This window comes from Heptranchias perlo, chromosome 20 (assembly GCF_035084215.1).
Source record: "Heptranchias perlo isolate sHepPer1 chromosome 20, sHepPer1.hap1, whole genome shotgun sequence".
In the NCBI taxonomy this organism is placed as follows: domain Eukaryota; kingdom Metazoa; phylum Chordata; class Chondrichthyes; order Hexanchiformes; family Hexanchidae; genus Heptranchias; species Heptranchias perlo.
The window spans coordinates 43,034,107-43,053,833 of record NC_090344.1 but is presented as its reverse complement, the minus strand read 5'-3'; the positions used below and the strand labels follow the sequence as shown (position 1 = coordinate 43,053,833).

General features: G+C 43.1%; 1 protein-coding gene across 1 annotated transcript in view; it reads left to right on the top strand.

Annotated features, from left to right (window-relative positions):
- Positions 1-3,640: 3,640 nt before the first annotated feature.
- The window catches only part of LOC137336134 (proliferation marker protein Ki-67-like), a 44,067-nt gene continuing 27,980 nt past the window's right edge, over positions 3,641-19,727 (top strand). The window contains exons 1-5 of the mRNA XM_068001618.1: positions 3,641-3,705; positions 8,119-8,210; positions 12,094-12,175; positions 15,314-15,429; positions 18,440-18,500. Of these exons, the coding sequence (XP_067857719.1) occupies positions 8,134-8,210; positions 12,094-12,175; positions 15,314-15,429; positions 18,440-18,500 (336 nt within the window). The 5' untranslated portion in view covers positions 3,641-3,705; positions 8,119-8,133. The remainder of the gene's footprint in view (positions 3,706-8,118; positions 8,211-12,093; positions 12,176-15,313; positions 15,430-18,439; positions 18,501-19,727) is intronic.

The following is a 19,727-nucleotide window of genomic DNA, read 5'->3' as shown; positions in this document are numbered from 1 at the left end:
TCTTGTCAGAGCAACTCCTCCCCCATCACATTCAGGAGTTGGAGGAGGTCAAATCTGACATCGAATGGATCGTGGTTGTTAGGACCCCTTCTGGCACCAAGTTTTCATTCAGTTTGTACAGGGCGTAAAAGGAGACATTACTGTCGGACAAAATGCACAGACTGCATTTTCTGGACGACCAGGGACGTGCGGCCATTACCATTAACTCCAGACCGATTCCATCCCCCCGCCCAGTCACTGTCTCAGGCTGAACCAGACTCTTCACTCTTAGGATCCCATGAGCATTTATATCCTTTAGGTTAGATGTCAGCAATAGGTTGCTGGCTTGTGGAGCGGATGTAAATTCACCATAAAGGATCAAAAGAGCTGGACAGGTTCCTGGAGGAGGCTGATACAAAATGTAGGTGGAATGTCGGTTAATTAACTTTGGTGAGTGGGAGGGTGGGGGGTTGGAGAGGAATTTGCCAGAATTCTTTCTCCCCCCAACCCCATTTGGCCTAGGGGTTTTTTCATCAGTTTTTTTTGCCTCTGCAAGGAGATTACATGACTCTTGGTGGGTGGAGAATACTGGTGGTTGTGTTGCTCAGTTGCAACATGACTGAATGGGACAGACTCAATGGATCAGATGGCCTTTTTCTGTCCATCTTGTCATATGTTTGTATATTTGGCCGTCCTTATCCCCGTAACTTCTTACTCGGCACATGTTTTCCTTGTTACAGACGTGTTGACTGACATGCTATGTACTTCCGGCACTCTTTTTGTGTCAGATTTTTAGGCTTTTAATTTTTATTTTAAAAGAGGGAAACTGAGTGGGTTTTTCTCAGGCTTCTTGTCTGCAGAGATGGCAAAAATGGAACGTCCTTCCAAACACACCTTCGTGTAAAAGGTGAATAGGTAAATTACAAATTCTGAATAAAATTAAATTCCAATAAAAAGATGTTTAAATAAAACTACCGAGGACTATTTTGTGAATTACGTTTTATTTAATTTGTGTATGAATCTTGCTCTTCAGTCCCATGCGTAAGTTGCAGTTGGTGACATTAATCTGCATAAACACATTTGTGTTTTATGTGGAGCAGTATCGACCTCTGCTGACAAAAGACGGTACTACCAGAGACTTGAGCACAGAATCCAGGCTGACACTTCAGTGCAGCACTGTTGGAAGGCGCTGTCTGGTGACTGCGATGTTAAACTGAGGCCTGGTATGCCCCCTCAGGTGCATGTAAAAGACTCCATGGCACCAATTGAAGAAAAGTAGGGGAGTTCTCCCTGTGTCCTGGTCAACGTTAATCTGTTTTTAGTGACGTTGGTTGAGAGATAATCAGGTTATGCCTGTCATTGCTGTTGAGAGAGCTTGCTGCTTGCAAAATGGCTGTTGCATTTCCCTACATTACAGCTGTGACTACATTTCAAAAAGTGTTTCATTGGCTTTGAGACATCCTGGGGTCGTGAAAGGCGCTAAAAAATGCAAGTTCTTTACTTGAGCTGAAACATGCTGAAAAAGGCAATACCTCTTTTTGGGGAGCAAAACATTTTTTCCAGTTTTATTTCTTCATATTCTAAGTCTGTGGAAATGTCAGTATAGTGAATTGTGTCAACTTGCCTCTGTAAGTGTAAGAGGCCGAGGTCAGAGTGGGAGTGGGAAGAGGAATTAAAATGGCAAGCAACCAGCAGGTCAGGATCATGCTTGCGTACTGAGCAGAGGTGTTCAACAAAGCGATCACCCCAATGTCGAGGAGACGGCATTGTGAGCAGCGATTACAGTATGCTAAATTGAAAGAAGTACAAGTAAATCGCTATTTCACTTGGAAGGAGTGTTTGGGGCCCTGGACGATGGGAAGTGGAGGAGGTGAAATGGCAGGTATTGAATCTACTGTACTCGCATGGGAAGGTGCTGTAAGGAGGAGAGTGGGTGTTGGGGGTGATGGAAGAGTAGACCAAGGTGTTGCGGAGGGAGCGGTCCCTTCAGAATGCTGAAAGGGGAAGGGAGGGGAAGATGTGTTTGGTGGTGGGATCGCGCTGGAGGTGGCCGATGATGATCCATTGAATGTGGAGGCTGGTGGGGTGGAAGGTGTGGACAAGGGGGACCCTATCGTGGTTCTACGAGGGAGGGGAAGGGGTGAGGGCAAAAGTGTGGGAAATAGTTCGGACATGCTCGAGGGCCCTGTCAACGACAGTGGAAGAAATCCTTGGTTGAGGAAAAAGGAGACATCTTTGAAGCACTGGTGTGGAAGGTGGCATCATCAAAACAGATGCAACAGAGAAACTGGGAGAAGGAAATAGAGTCCTTACAGGAAGTGGGGTGGAGGAAGTGTAAACAAGGTAGCTGTCGGAGTCGGTGGGCTTATAACAGATATTGGTTGATAGCCTATCCCCAGAAATGGAGATAGAGAAGTCGGGGAAGGGAAGAGTCGGAGATGGACCATGTGAAGGCGATGGAAAGTGGAAATTGGAAGCAAAGTTGATGAAATATTGCAGTTTGAGGCGAGATCAGGAAGCGGCATGGATACAGTCATTAATGTACTGGAAAAAGAGGTGAGGGAGGGGACCTGAGTAGGACTGGAACAAGGAATGTTCCACATATTCCACAAAAAGGCAGGCATAACTGAGACCCGTACGGGTTCCCATAGCGACACCTTTTATTTGGAGGAAGTGAGTGGAGTCAAAGGAGAAGTTGTTCAACGTAAGACCATGTCCAGGCAGGCAGAGGAGGGCGGTGATGGATGGGGAGTGGTTGGGCTTCCGTTTAAAGAAGCAGAGGGCCTGTTGGGGGAGGGGCGAAGATCTCCAGAGACGATGAGGTCAGTGATGGTCTGGGAAACTATGGCTCGATGTTCTGTGGTGGGGTTATGGTCCAGGGGAGGTCGGAGGTGTTGGGGAGTTGGTGTTCGCCATTCATTCAATTTGTTTTCTTTACAGATTGACAGCATATTTGATTGGATATTAGTCAAGGCTTGTTCAGGTGGCTGTGAAAGATCCCATGGCATTATTTGAAGAGCAGGAGAGTTCTCCAAGTGTCCTGGCCAATGTTTATCTCTCAAACAACATGAGCTTATTATAAAAAAAAAGGATTATTTGCGTCATTGCTGTTTGTGGGATCTTGCTGTGCGACAGTTGGCTGTTGTATTTGCCTACACCACAACGGAAGGCGCTGCACAGATGCAAGTTAGTTTCTTTAATACTGGTGGGAAGTTGTGCATTTATCCAGCAAGCGGGGATTCCACACACAGAGATAACAAGGTGAGCGGCGGCTGAAACATTGGCCTCTCTCGTTGACCCGATGAGTGTTTCCAGCATCTGCGGTAATCTGCTTTTTTTTTTAAAAAAAAACAAAACTAGCCATGACAAAGGGACCCGTCTCACTGCGACCCGGCCGTGAACATTGCCAATGAACAAATGGATGGAGCGAGCCCAGGAATCGGTTCTGGTCGCCCGCTCGCGCCGCGACGTTCAAATCTCAGCACGTGACCGAGCCGCCAACCGTCCCTCCATTCAAAAAAAAAATCCGAGTCCGTCCGCGCGGATTGGACAGAGCCGCAACACATGACCTCTATAATCCAGTTATCATTGGGCCAATTCAATCCGCGGGTGCCATCCCAATTTAAAAAAAATAAACTATTGCCGATTAACAGAATTCCCCCGCGCCCGCCCCCCCCCCCACCCCCGCCCCCCCGTCCGGCCTTCTTCGAGGAGGAATGCGAACAGGTAATGCGAGAAGGTCTGCAGTCAGAGATGGCTGAGCGGACGGTGTGTGTTTGTCGTGGGGCTGTGGTGGTGATATTGGAGGGGGGGGGTACTGAGGAGGACCGAGTTTAACTGTCTGCCCGGGCAGGTGCTGGGCTCCCGATCGCTCTGTGGCGTTGCCTGCGTTTGGTACATGGCTGTGTGGTAAAGGATCATTTAAAACTCGAGTGCGAGCGCCTGCATGCTCCGAGGGGCGGTAGGGTAATATTTGGGTTTTTTAAAAAAAAAACCCAGTTTACATCAGATGATGGTGCGGGGAAGTGAAATGTGCTGCACTCAGCCATTCGGCCCATCGATCATAGAAAGTTACGGCACAGATGGAGGCCGTTCGGTCCACTGTGTCCGTGCCAGCCGAAAAAGAGCTATCCAGTTTAATCCCACTTTCCAACACTTGGTCTATAGCCCTGTAGGTTACACCACTTCAAATGCACATCCAAGTACTTTTTACCTTTCAGGCAGCGAGTTCCAGACCCCCACCACCTTCCGGGTGAAAAAAATTCTCCTCAGCTCCACTCTACTGCTACCAAATACTTTGAATCTATGCCCCCTGGTCACTGACCCCTCTGCTAAGAGAAATAGGTCTTGCCTATCCACTCTATCTCGTCCCATCATAATTTTATATATCTCAATTAAATCTCCCCTCAATCTCTTTTTTTGTTCAAAAGAAAACAACCCCAGCCTAGCCAATCTTTTCACATAACTAAAATTCTCCAGCCCCGGCAACATCCTCGTAAATCTCGTCTGTATCCTCTCTAGTGCAATCATGTCTTTCCTGTAATGTGGTGACCAGAACTGTATGCGGTACTCAAGCTGTGGCCTAACCCTAATGTTTTATGCAGTTCTAACATAACCATATTCTATGCCTCGGCTAATAAAGGAAAGTATCCCGTATGCCTTCTTAACCATCTTACCTTCAGGGATCTGTGGACATGTACTCCAAGGTACCTCTGTTCCTCTACACCTTTCAGTATCCTCCCATTTATTGTGTATTCCCTTGCCTTGTTTGCCCTCCCCAAATGCATCACCTCACACTTCTCTGGATTGAATTCCATTTGCCACTTTTCTGCCCACCTGACCAGTCCATTGATATCTTCCTGCAGTCTCCAGCTTTCCTCCTCACTGTCAACCACACGGCCAATTTTTGTATCATCTGCAAACTTCTTGATCAAGCCCCCCACATTCAAGTCCAAATCACTAATATATCATAATTCCATTAGTTTTAAGATAGCTATGGAGAATGATAGGTCTGGCCCAAAAGTTAAAATTCTAAATTGGGGAAAGGCCAATTTTGATGGTATTAGACAGGAACTTTCAGAAGTTGATTGGGTGAGTCTGTTGGCAGGCAAAGGGACGTCTGGTAAGTGGGAGGCTTTCAAAAGTGTGTTAACCAGGGTTCAGGGTAAGCACATTCCTTATAAAGTGAAGGGCAAGGCTGGTAGAAGTAGGGAACCTTGGATGACTCAGGAGATTGAGGCCCTAGTCAAAAAGAAGAAGGAGGCATATGACATGCACAGACAGCTGGGATCAAGTGGATCCCTTGAAGAGTATAGAGATTGTCGGAGTAGAGTTGAGAGAAATCAGGAGGGCAAAAAGGGGACATGAGATTGCTTTGGCAGATAAGGCAAAGGAGAATCCAAAGAGCTTCTACAAGTACATAAAGGGCAAAAGAGTAACTAGGGAGAGAGTAGGGCCTCTTAAGGATCAACAAGGTCATCTATGTGCGGAACCACACGAGATGGGTGAGATCCTGAATGAATATTTCACATCGGTATTTACGGTTGAAAAAGGCATGGATGTTAGGGAACTTGGGGAAATAAATAGTGATGTCTTGAGGAGTGTACATATTACAGAGAGGGAGGTGCTGGAAGTCTTAATGCGTATCAAGGTAGATAAATCTCCGGGACCTGATGAAATGTATCCCAGGAGGTTAGGGAGGAAATTGCGGGTCCCCTAGCAGAGATATTTAAATCATCGACAGCTACAGGTGAGGTGCCTGAAGATTGGAGGGTAGCAAATGTTGTGCCTTTGTTTAAGAAGGGCGGCAGGGAAAAGCCTGGGAACGACAGACCGGTGAGCCTGACATCTGTAGTGGGTAAGTTGTTAGAGGGTATTCTGAGAGACAGGATCTACAGGCATTTGGAGAGGCAGGGACTAATTAGGAACAGTCAGCATGGTTTTGTGAGAGGAAAATCATGTCTCACGAATTTGATTGAGTTTTTTGAAGGGGTAACCAAGAAGATAGATGAGGGCTGTGCAGTTGACGTGGTCTACATGGACTTTAGCAAAGCCTTTGACAAGGTACCGCATGGTAGGTTGTTACATAAGGTTAAATCTCACGGGATCCAAGGTGAGTAAGCCAATTGGATACAAAATTGGCTTGACGACAGAAGACGGGGTGGTTGTCGAGGGTTGTTTTTCAGACTGGAGGCCTGTGACCAGCGGTGTGCCACAGGGATCGGTGCTGGGTCCGCTGTTATTTGTTATTTATATTAATGATTTGGATGAGAATTTAGGAGGAATGGTTAGTAAGTTTGCAGATGACACCAAGATTGGTGGCATTGTGGACAGTGAAGAAGGTTATCTAGGATTGCAACGGGATCTTGATAAATTGGGCCAGTGGGCCGATGAATGGCAGATGGAGTTTAATTTAGATAAATGTGAGGTGATGCATTTTGGTAGATCGAATCGGACCAGGACCTACTCCGTTAATGGTAGGGCGTTGGGGAGAGTTATAGAACAAAGAGATCTAGGAGTACAGGTTCATAGCTCCTTGAAAGTGGAGTCACAGGTGGATAGGATGGTGAAGAAGGCATTCGGCTTGCTTGGTTTCATTGGTCAGAACATTGAATACAGGAGTTGGGATGTCTTGTTGAAGTTGTACAAGACATTAGTAAGGCCGCACTTGGAATACTGTGTACAGTTCTGGTCACCCTACTATAGAATGGATATTATTAAACGAGAAAAAGTGCAGAAAAGATTTACTAGGATGCTACCGGGACTTGATGGTTTGACTTATAGGGAGAGGTTAGATAGACTGGGACTTTTTTCCCTGGAGAGTAGGAGGTTAAGGGGTGACCTTATAGAAGTCTATAAAATAATGAGGGGCATAGATAAGGTAGATAGTCAAAATCTTTTCCCAAAGGTAGGGGAGTCAATAACGAGGGGACATAGATTTAAGGTGAGAGAGGAGAGATACAAAAGGGTCCAGAGGGGCAATTTTTTCACTCAAAGGGTGGTGAGTGTCTGGAACGAGCTGCCAGAGGCAGTAGTAGAGGCGGGTACAATTTTGTCTTTTAAAAAGCATTTGGACAGTTACATGGGTAAGATGGGTATAGAGGGATATGGGCCAAGTGCAGGCAATTGGGACTAGCTTAGTGGTATAAACTGGGCGACATGGACATGTTGGGCCGAAGGGCTTGTTTCCATGTTGTAAACTTCTATCATTCTATATACCACAAAAAGCAAGGGACCAAGTACTGAGCCTTGCGGCACCCCACTGGAAACAGCCTTCCAGCTGCAAAAACACCTGTCAACCATTCTCCGTTGCTTCCTGCCACTGAGCCAATTTTGGATCCAACCAGCCACTTTCCTTTGAATCCCACGGGCTTTTACTTTTTTGACCAGTCTGCCATCTGGGACCTTATCAAAAGCCTTGCTAAAATCCATGTACACTACGTCAAATGTGTTACCCTCATCGACCCTCCTTGATACCACCTCAAAAAATTCAATCAATGTCCCAGGGCTGATCTCAGCACAGCCTCAGGCTATTGCTGATTGTACTGGATTTTTTTGCGCCTTTTGTGACCCCAGGACGTCCCAAAGCGCTTTATAACCAATGAAGTACTTTTGAAGTGTAGTCATTGTTGTAATGGAGGAAATGTGGCAGCTTATTAGTGCACAGCAAGATCCCACCAATAGTAATGTGATAATGACCAGATAATCTGTTTTAGCGGTGTTGGTTGAGGGCGAACTTCCCCGCTGTTTTTTGAATAGTGCCATAGGATCTTTTACGTCCACCTGAGAAAGCAGAAGGCACTTCGGCTTAATGTCTCATCCGAAAGACTCCCTCAGTACTTTGTTGGCGTCGGTCTAGATTTTGTGCTCAAGTCTCTGGAGTGGGACTTGAACCTGCAACCTTCTGACTCCAAGGTGAGCGTGCTGTCACCACAATGGTAGATTATTAGTAAATGGGTTAGGATTTTGGTGATATGGGGATTGTTAGTGCTGGGCATTGTAGGAGATCTGAGCTGACATTTGCACAGTAGCCTGCAGAGAGCATATGTTGAGCAAGCATAGACTGCTATTGACAACCACCATTGTTGCTAACTGCCTCCTTTTTAAAAAAAAAAGTAACATTTGTCTCCTTGTTTCAAGACTTGGAAGGTGAATATGGATCATAATGGGGGTTTAGCTTGGATTGAAAATGTTGAGGACAAGTCTCCCTCTTCAAGATCATTGTTTGGAAGGTTTGTAAATTTTAGATGATTTTTAAAAAGTATTCATAATTGTTTGTACCATGTGAATAATTTAGCAATCTTACCCTGGAGAGTGCGATTCACATATGTAATGCAAATTTGTGCATGAGTTAATAATAGAATCAGACATCACAGAAAGAGGCTATTCAGCCCATCATGCCTTTGCCAGTTCTTTGAAAGAGCTATCCAATTAGTCCCACTACCCTGCGCTTCCCCCATAGTCCTGCAAACCTTTCCTTTTCAAGTACATTTCTATTTCCTTTTGAAAGTTACTATTGAATCTACTTCCATCACCCTTTCAGAGCATAACTTTTTTTCAAAAAAAAGATTCTCTCCATCTCACCTCTGGTTCTTGTACCAACTATCTTAATTCTGTCTCCTCTGGTTACTGACAGTCCTGCTAGTGGAAACAGTTTCTCCTTATTTACTCTTATCAAAACCCCTCATAATTTTGGACACCTCTATTAAATCTCCCATTAACCTTCCTGCTCTAAGGAGAACAATCACAGCTTCTCTAGTCTCTCATCTCTGATACCATTCTAGTAAATCTCCTCTGCGCCCTCACCAGAGCCTTTGACGTCCTTCCAAGAGTGTGGTGCGCAGAGTTGGGCACAACACTCCAGCTGAGGCCGAACCAGTGACTTATAAAGATTTAGCATAACTTCCTTGCTTTTGAACTCCATGCCTCTATTAATGAAGCCAGGATCCCATTTTTTTTTAACAGCCTTATCAACTTGTCCTGCCACTTTCAAAGATTTGTGTGAGTGAAGTTTCAGGTCTCTCTGTTCGTGCACCCCCTTTAAAATTGTACCATTTAGCTTATATTGCCTCTCATTCTTCGTTTCACGGTACATCACTACCTATGTCTCTGTATTAAATTTCATCTGGCATGTGTCTGTCTACTTCACCAGTCTGTCTCTGTCCTCCTGAAGTCTGCTACTATCCTCTTCACTGTTTACTACATTACTGAGTTTTGTGTCATCTGCAAACTTTGAAATTATGCCTTGTGTACCCAAGTCCAGATCATTAATATATTTCAAAAAGAGCAATGGTCCCAAGACCGTTCATCGTTACTCTGTGCTTTCACTCTCTTAGCCAATTTCGTATCCATGCTGTCACTGCCCCTTTAATCCATGGGTTTCAATTTTGCTAACCAGTCTATTATGTGGCACTTCATATAACGCCTTTCGAAAGTCTGTATTCACAACATCAACTGCAATGCTTTCTTAGTTGATTGAATTTAAATTAATGCAATTAAGCTTACAAAGGAAAGGAATCGACTTGCATTTATATAGCACCTTTCACAACCTCAGGACGTCCAAAAGCAGTTTACAGCCAATAAAATACTTTTGAAGTGTACTCACTGTGAAATGTGTCAACCAATTTGCATACAGCGAAGTCCCACAAACAGCCATGAGGTACATGAACGGATAATTTGTTTTAGGGATGTTGATTGAGGGATAAATATTGGCCAGGATACTGGGAGAACTCCCCAACTCTTCCTTATAGCACCATAAGATCTTTTGCACCCACCTGAGAGGACACATGCAGCCTCGATTTAGCGTCTCCTCCAAAAGACGGCATCTTCGACAGTGCAGCACTCCCTAAGTACTGCACTGAAGTGAAATCTGGATTATGTTGCATTCATATGTGGCCCACAGGTGAGAATTAAGGCCCTTCTCTCAATCATATGGTGCTTTTACACTATCGCTCATGATCCCTGTCCAGAAAGATCGACTTCTGTGCAGCATTCTTCAGCTATTATTTTTAGCTTGGTTGCCAGTCGCACTTGGATCTGCTGTTGCTTGTGGAGCCTCATGGGGAGTAAATATGAAGACCAGCTCCCTACATTTAATTTACTGAAACCACCTCCCTTAACTCAGTGCCACATTGGAAGCCCACATTCTCATAGGTTTGTGGTGCTGTCAGTTCCCTGACCATTGAGTTATTTATATTGTGGACTGTGGCTGGTCGAAGGAGATCCACACATCTACTGTTGACCTACTTCTGTAATATAAAAGGATCTATCTTGGTTACTTTAGTTTGTCTCTCGGCTGCAAACAACTCCTGTGACTTCCCAGAATACTTCCAGTCTCTGGTACTGACTGATCTTGTTAACCTCTCGACAGTTGGCGGGAAATGTTTCGGAGAGATAGCTGCCATTTGACTCCAGGACATAAATGGGGCAGAATTTGCTCCCGAAATAACGGAAAAGCTGAACAGCACTCTCCATTTTTAATGGTGAATTGAAGGAGCAAGTTCCCTTGTTTGCACATGCGCACTAAAACGCGGAAATTGTGAACGTGCTCCTATTGCTTCGCTGGCGATTTGGCAGCTTTGAATTAAAGGGCCATCGTTTGCTGCGATCATTGAAATCACTGAAAAATCGCAAACTTGCTCATCCGCCCAGCTGGAGAGTAACTAATTACGCCACTAAACAGGTACGCTTAAAAATACCAGGTCTAAACTAAGTTTTAAAAGCACGGTTTGTCTTAATGACGGCCAAGCAACTAAAAATTAAATTTTAAAAATGTGGAGTCTCATATTACTCCTTATTTTAATAGTTTTTGGTTGTTAAAATTTCTTAAAAATTAAATTTTTTTACTTTTCCTTTCTGTCTCTTTAATTCAATTATTTCTTTGGCTATTTATAAAAAAAAAATTTTTTTTTATTTATAATGACTTCCAGAATACTAACTTTTGAAATGAATGAAGTCTGCTTGCCTGCTTGTGGGCCTGACTTCTCTTCCTGACAGATTTTGTGGGCGTGTCTTCTATTCTCACAGACTGTTCCATGCGCATCAACTTAGCTGCTCAGAGGCTGAGTTGAGAGCGCACAATTTTTTTAAAAGTTCAAAATCAAGCAAGTCGTGCCACAGAGCCTGCAGTAAGTACATTTGTTAACTTAATTTGCAGGAGCTGCAGCGAGTTGTGGCACGCTGCACTGCGCAAGTTCTGGCCCAATGTATATATTGTTTCTTGCTTTTTATTTGTAGTAGCTGGCAATAAAGGAAATGTCTGAATTTTACGTTTTCTTTGAAGCCTCATATGATTGCTGTTAATTACCACAATTTCTATTCTCATATAAAATTAAAATCTCCTGGCATTAAAAGCACCACCTCACAAAATAAATTCTCATTTACAGAGTTGCATATGTACATTATCTCATTTTGTCTCTCAAATATCGCACAAAATGCTTCACTGCAGTGCATTACTTTGAGGTTCAGTGACTGTTGCTATTTAGGCATACATGGCTGCTATTTCTGCACAGTAAGATCCCACCAACAACACTGAGTTTAATGATCAGTTTTTTCTGTTGTTGATTGAGGGAGGAATGTTGGCCAGGACACTGGGAGAACTTTATGCTCTTCAAACAATAATGGGAATTTTAACGTCCATCTGAACCACTGGAACAGACAGATAGGATCTCTGTTTAAAATATCATCTGAAGGATGTCACCTTAGTATTATACTCTGACTAAGTTTGGAAGGACAAAACATTAATGTTTTGTCTGGTGTATACTGGTGTTTTTCTCAATGTAAGTAGACATCGTACAAAAATATCACTTGCTTACCATTACATAATACTGAGATTCCAGTGACAAACTGGTGTCCTCGGGGCCAGCAGGTAATTATTTTGTTCACCAGCCACTTTGGCTTTTTGAAAATTTAGGTGATTCTCTCATGTCTCTTCTCTCTTCCCAGATGCTGTTTCCACAGGTTCAGCAATGAAAGTTTGTTTCAGTGGTGAGAATGTCAAGTGATGAGGAATGAATGTGATTGTTGCGTTTCTCAGTATTCACACCACACATTCTGTGTATTATGTACTGCAGGTGAATGTCTTTTCTAATCCATGACACTTTTTTCATTTTTAAGAAACCCAAAATTTGACCTGAATACCATGGGTCCTGATGTGGACAGAGATCACTGTCAATTGGCAATGTATGAGAACAATGAAGTAAGTGTTGTCGAAGCTGTGTGTCCATGATGGGTGAGTGCGTGCAGGACTGTCTGTGAGATAGCTGCAGAGCGTCAGCCTGAGACTACTGAATTGGAAGGATGCTTGTTTGGTCTTGCTGCTTCTACTCTCGATATCGAGCGGTTCCGTTTGCATTTTATTGCTTTATTTATTTGCTTAATCAATGCAAAAGGTCGCTGTTAAATATACTATTGCTTTATTTTTTTCTGCAGCAAGCTGCAAAGGATTATGTTTATATTTGTTAGATTGCTAGATATTGACATGTGGCCAAACATATTTTAATGTAGAATGTTGATGATACAGTTGCAACTGTATACTTTGAAGAAACTCTATAGACATTAACTTGCAAGGGTAATACAGCAGTACAGTCATTTAAAAATATTTGTACCAACACACTATAGGAGGAAAAGCATGCTTCAGCCCATGTCTGATGCCCTTAATTCAACATCTCATTTCTCCCATTACCAGTGACAGCCTTCTACCCACCACCAATTCACCCTAGTGGTATGCTCAAAATGCTCTCACCAGGCATAATCCAAATTTGGAAGAATATAATCTCGAATTGTACTCCTGGGTGTTATTCACAGTTGAAGTGAACATAATAAGAAAAACTAACTCTCCAACTATTGCAATATATTGAAATCCTGGTGACAACCTGAAAATTACAAACTTTCATAAAAGTTTCATTCTTTGCTTTGTACTAGTCATACAGTTACATCCCTTGTAATTAGGCTCCTTGAATACAGTGATCCGAACACTAGATGCAGTCTGGGTTGAGAAACTGTAATTATGATAGACTTTTGATACTTAAATTCGTTCCACAAGAGCAGAGAAGGCTGAAATGAGAATTAGTGGAGATTTTTAAAATTATATAAAAGGTTTTAATACGGTGAATAGGGAAAGACTTATTCCTCTTGTTGGAGTCAGTGATGAGGGAGCATCAATTCAAAGTCATCACTAAGTAGTGAGCATAGAGGTTAGGAGAAATTTCTTTGTGTGGAGAGATGTTAGAGCATCAATACTTCGCCACAGGGAGTAGTTGAGGTCGAGACTGCTGCATCTCTTAAGGTAAAAATAGATAAATATTTGAAGCAGAGAAAGATACGATGCTATGAAGAGAGAACAAGGCAGTGGGTTCAGTTTTGGATTGTTGCCACAAAGCTGGCACAGACAATGGATGAATGGCCTCCTGTGCTTTAAAATGTCTGTGATTTTATCTGGTACATGATTCTTTTGTTTCCTATTGTATTTAGGAGTGCTGCGTCATTTAAAATAAACAAGTTAACACCTCAGTTAAATTTCTTGACCAAGAAATTTCATATGCACACTGATAGCCGAAGAGTCTAGTTTAAAAGCAGCAGTGTTTTAGAATAAATTATACAGTTCTCATAGTCTGCATATTAGAATGCAAAAAACCACAGACATGTTTGTGCACAATCCTGGCAATTTGCACTGACTTAACATGGGTTTTAAAGAGTATTTGGCAGCATTCAATGGGAGAGGGAAGTTCCTGTTTAATGTCCAAACCTTTTATTTAATGTCTTGCAGGCAATGGGGAACTGTAATATGAATGTTAAAAATTGCTTTCCCACGATGATTGGGAACTTTTTTTTCCATTGTGCAGCATGAATGTCAAGTTTCTGTTTGGCCCATATAACATAAGAAAAAATAAGTATGAGAAAAGACCACTTGGTATTCAAGTTTATGCCATCAAATTTATCCCTCTGATACCCTAAGTCATCCAGCTTCATTTTGACAGCTCAAATGCATTTGCTGCCACTTTTGCCTGGCATCTACTCGGTAACCGTGGACTGATCTGAAATGAGAAGCTCATTGTGTGGTGTGTACGGGTGCTGACCTGAATCCCATCACTCTGGTATCGCGTTTTGCAATAATCTTGAGAGTGTTTCGTGAACAAAGCATTGATTGGAAGACATAGAAACATGGAAAATAGGAGCAAGAGTCGGCCCTTCGGGCCTGCTCCGCCATTGGCTGATCGTCTAACTCGGTACCCTGTTCCCGCTTTTTCCCCATATCCCTTGATCCCTTTAGCATTAAGAAATATATCTATCTCCTTCTTGAATACATCTAATAACTTGGCCTCCACTGCCTTCTGTGGTAGAGAATTCCACAGGTTCACCACCCTCTGAGTGAAGAAATTTCTCCTCATCTCTGTTCTAAATGGTATACCCCGTATCCTGAGACTGTGACCCCTGGTTCTGGACTCCCCAGCCATCAGGAACATCCTCCCTGCATCTAGTCTGTCTCGTCCTGTTAGAATTTTATATGTTTCGATGAGATCACCTCCCGTTCTTCTAAACTCTAGTGAATATAGGCCTAGTCGACCCAATCTCTCCTCATACGTCAGTCCTGCCATCCCAGGAATCAGTCCGGTAAACTTTGGTTGCACTCCCTCCATGGCAAGGACATCCTTCCTCAGATAAGGAGATCAAAACTGTACACAATATTCCAGATGTGGTCTCACCAAGGCCCTGTACAACTGCAGTAAGACATCCCTGCTCCTGTATTCAAATCCTCTTGCAATGAAGGCCAACATACCATTCGCCTTCCTAACTGCTTGCTGCACCTGAATGCTCGCTTTCAGCAACTGGTGTACAAGGACACCCAGGTTTTGTTGCACCTCCCCTTTTCCCATTCTATCACCATTCAGATAATCTGCCTTTCTGTTTTTACAACTAAAGTGGATAACCTCACATTTATCCACGTTATCCTGCATCTGCCATGTTCTTGCCCACTCATCCAACTTGTCCAAATCACATTGGAACCTCTTTGCATCCTCCTCACAGCTCACATTCCACCCCAGCTTTGTGTCGTCTGCAAACTTGGAAATGTTACATTTAGTTCCCTCATCCAAATCATTGATATATATTGTGAATAGCTGGGGCCCAAGACACATTGGTAACACTGCTTTAGTTGATATTTACTTGTAGCTGATTTTGTTGATATGTATTTGGAGATATTAGGTGCACATTGAAAAACAACAGCATACCCTATATAGAAAATGGGTGTTTGGGTCTTTGAATGATGTTGAAATTGATATCAAATTCTGCTGAAATTGAATTAAATCTTTGACAAGCAATATTTCATCCTTTTCAGGTGATTTTAAAAAATCAAAATTGTGCTGCACCTGCTTTGTTAAATGGAAAATCTGTATCTGATGGAAACCTGGTGAAACAGCATGATATTATTACAGTTTTTAATGATTCCCTCAGGTAATGATTTTGTACTACATCTGTTCATAATCTATGCCAGTTCTTGACTGTGTTTATATTTGATCCTGAGATGAAGTTCCGACCACATATTCGCTCCGTCACCAAGACTGCCTACTTCCACCTCCATAACTTCACCCATTTCCGCTCCTGCCTCAGCTCAGCTGCTGCTGAAACCCTCATCCATGACTTTGATACCTGTAGACTTGACTATTCCAATGCGCTCCTGGCTGGCCTCCCATCTTCCACCCTCCACTAACTTGAGCTCATCCAAATCTCTGCTGCCCGTATCCAAACTCCCACCAAGTCTCGTTCTCCCATCACCTGACCTACATTGGCTCCCGGTCTGACCTACATTGGCTCCCGGTCATGGAATGCTTCGATTTTTAAAATTCTCATCCATGTTTTCAAATCCCTCCATGGCCTCGCTCCTGTAACCTCCTCCAGCTCTACGACCCTCCGAGATCTCTGAGCTCTACTAATTCTTGCCTTTTGCTCATGCCCGATTTTAATTGCTCCTCCGTTGTCGGCCGTGCCTTCAGCTGCCTAGGCCCTAAGCTCTGGAATTCGCTCCCTAAACCTCTCCATCTCTCTACCTCTCTCTCCTGTAAGATGCTCCTTTAAAATCTACCTCTTTGACCAAACTTTTGGTCACCTGTCCTAATGTGGCTTGGTGTCAAATTTTGTTTGAAAACGCTCCTGTGAAGTGTTTCGGGACGTTTTACAACGTTAAAGGTGCTATATAAATGCAAGTTGTTGTTGTATAAATATTGGGTAGGGGCTTCATTGATGGCTCTCAGTGAAGCCACTACCCAGTGTGGTATTAAGTCATGCAGACTGGGCAGCTCCTAGATTCACTCATCTGCACAGATTAACTGATCTCAGCTGATGCCATAACAGGGTGCCACAACTGGCCTCTGTCCTGGTGGGCAGAGGAGAAACCAAGCAGATTGCTCGATGGCTACCCAGAGACCCCTGGTGGAAAGTGTGTGGATGTCAAACGAGGGCAAGATCTGGCTCTGCTGTGATGCCCTATATGGTTGAACAGACTGCCAAAACTTGCTGTCTCACCTCATTCATAAAGAGCGGCCACTTTGGTGAACCACCTGTGGAACGGTATCTCAGCAAGAATCAGTTCCTGAGGAGAAAAAATAATAGCTGATGAAAGTGTATCCATCAAATCTCAAAGAACAATAAGAAAATTATGAGTGCTTTAAATGGAGGTCAAACCATGGCCAGCAGTAAGACATTAAATATGTCTTGGGATGTACACAATCGTTTGTTTGTCTTTTGACTGAAACTGTTAAAAATCTCATTGCTAGCCATCACTTGTGTGAAATTTGTCTTCGTCAAAGCAAGGAATGTCAGTGCTAGAGAATGGTACATATTCCACTTCTGCAAACCCAGAGATACAATCAAATGGTTCCAGATCAAATATATCTTGGTTTGAGAATAAAAGATTACGCACACTCTGTCACATTTTCTGCACCAATGTGGCACTTCATTTGGCTATTTTAGCTTTTCTTGCGCCTAGGAGTCAATGGGAAGCAGCCTAACCTCAGAAAATTACATCCATCTCCTGTCTAACCCAAACTGGCAGGTCCCTTTTTCCTTCCCCAACACTTTTTCCCCCCTTCTTCTCCTGAAGACACTGGCTTCCACTGGAATATAGTTCAACTCGCACTGCTGTCCAGTGCTTTACCAAGTGGGCACTACTTCATGTGTAAACCCAGTAAGATTGTCGGCAGGCTATTCGATTGTGAATGGCTTCAGAGGCAAACCCAATCCTCTCCTCAGCCAAAGTGCACCTTCCAGCATGAGACATTAGAGTGTGTTCAGGGGAGGGAACCATAGCTGTTCCCTCTCCCACAATTCATGGCCAAACTGCTGAGCCCAACCATAGTATTCCAATTGCAATGTCCTACTGAGATCAGCTAACTGAGCACAGACCAAAAATTGAAGCTGTAGAAGTCTTTAATTACATCCATCTCCTGTCTAACCCAAACCTGCCAGTTTGGGTTAGACAGGAGATGGATGTAATTTTCTGAGGTTCGGCTGCTTCCCATTGACTCCCACAATAGCCAATCCATTGCCCACATGGATTTCAAAGACCAGGCAATTCAGATCTATTTGTGCTTATATTTCTTAGTTCCTAGTTTTTTTTAATATAATTTTGATGGATCTAAAGGTTTGGAAATGGATATTTTTAGTGCTTTGCCTCATGGAGGATAAATCCAAAACCAGAATACCAAGATCTGTTTGGATCAGCAGCTTGAGGTATATGAATATGAACTGCTTTTAATTTTTATGTATTTATGGAAATATAAGCACACATCGGACTGAGTTGCCTGGTCTTTAAAGGCCAGGTTACCAAGCCTCAAGGAACACATGTGGCCTTCGGGCAACAGGTTAGATTTCCCCACCCCCACTCCAACTCTTATTAGCTAAAATAATAAAATATGTAATTGTATGAATTCTTTAAACCAGTATTGTTTGATTAACAATGCTGTCAGCGTATGTGCTCCAAGTACAATTAATGCCTGATCCGTAGTGATTGATGATTGTACTGTCATCGTGCCATTGAGTAGTATGCTGTTATAGTATCTAGCCTGGGGTAGTAATGCTTCTGAAATGTCTGAAAAAACTCGAGTGCAGTGGTGTCAAACATACGGCCTGTGGGCCAAATTTGGCCCATGATACATTTAATCCAGCAGACGGTGTCCTGTGCTTAGTTTTGCCATGGATGGGACACCAATCTTCTGGGCTCAGTTTACCATTGACTTCAGTGCTGGTCTAAAGCCACAGCCCATGTTAATTTCAATGAAGTTGCTAATTGTCGGTGAAATCACCAGAGCAGCCTAGCATCGAGGAACACTCGACCTGTTGGGTCTTCGTGCAGAAGCGAAAAATTGATACATTCAATAGAAAAGGGCAGTCAATATTCATAGAATTAAGGCTAGTGATTGTTTTAAATTTCCAAGACAAGTACTTATTTTTGTGGTTTGTCCCACAGGTTCGAGAACCAGGATTTGGAAAACTTCACTTCAGCGTCTGCCAAGGATGTAGCAACGCAGGTACGTCTTTTAAAAAGACATGGTACTGAGCTATACACACCAGAAAGTCTCGAGTTTGACCCCTGGACCCTGCTGATCTGTGCCAGGGCAGCAGATGGAATGCTACAGTTGATTTTAGAGACTGCAGCTAGTGAGAGGAAAATAAATTGATCACTATCCACTAATATATGGTGAAAAAATTGCATGTGGGAAGGGTCAAATTAGGACAGGTTTGGGCTTGGCTGTGATCCTCACTGGTTAAACAGCCTGGTGGTGTTCATTGGGTGCTCAAGTGTCCCAGTAAGAGTCAAAACCAAGTTGCAGTTGTTCATTGAAATGCATAATTGATTGATGTTTAGAGGCAGTTGACAGCTTGCTTCTTTGCCAGTCTTCACAAGAACATTTGGAAACTTCTCCGCAGTGAACTTTTAAACTAATAAATTTTACGAGCAATTATGTAAACCTTCACGGACCATTTCGACGAAAATGTCCTGTGGATCATACCATCCTGCTATATCTGACTCTATGCCCAACTATCAGTGGCACCAATAATCACTGCTACTCTGGCTCGCCCAGCTTTAACCCCAAGCAGCTGGAAAGTGCTTTTTTGACCTCTAAAGCAACACCCCCTCGCGATCAAAGTGGACAAAAAACTTGTGGGACATCTCAGTGGAGCAAATGATGCACAGACTGCACCTGGAGCTAGGAAAGCACCAGGCGTGTCATTCCTTTCCTTCAGGACCATCCTGCACCATCATTAAGAATTCTAAATGGACAGATCCCCACCCCCTATGAACAATGCATTTCAGAGACAGCAAATGTCCCAATCCGGTGTTGAACCCTTGCTACCTCATTCCTCTGCTCCCTCCCCTTTGTGACCTGATTATACTGTCAAGAAATTACCCTGACAAATGATAACTGCCCAAGTGTGCAGAAGCTGTTTGGGAACCTCAAATGTATATAACTGCAAGTCCCCTGTACTCCATTATTCAGCATTCTATCGTGAGTTGAAAGTATGTAAATTATTCTACAAATCCATAATAACATTAATTTGAATGAGGAGAAAAAGAACATGTGCTATGGGCAAATTATTTCTAGGCTCTTGTTTGTTGATTTCTTGAAGTAGGAGTTACTCTAAATTCATGAGTCTTGTCATTTTGTATGTTTGGTTTTTTTTTAACCTCTTTTGCTCTGGCTGTAATATCTTCAGTCTGTTTGTTGAATGTGTCTCTGCTGCTTGTGTGTTCT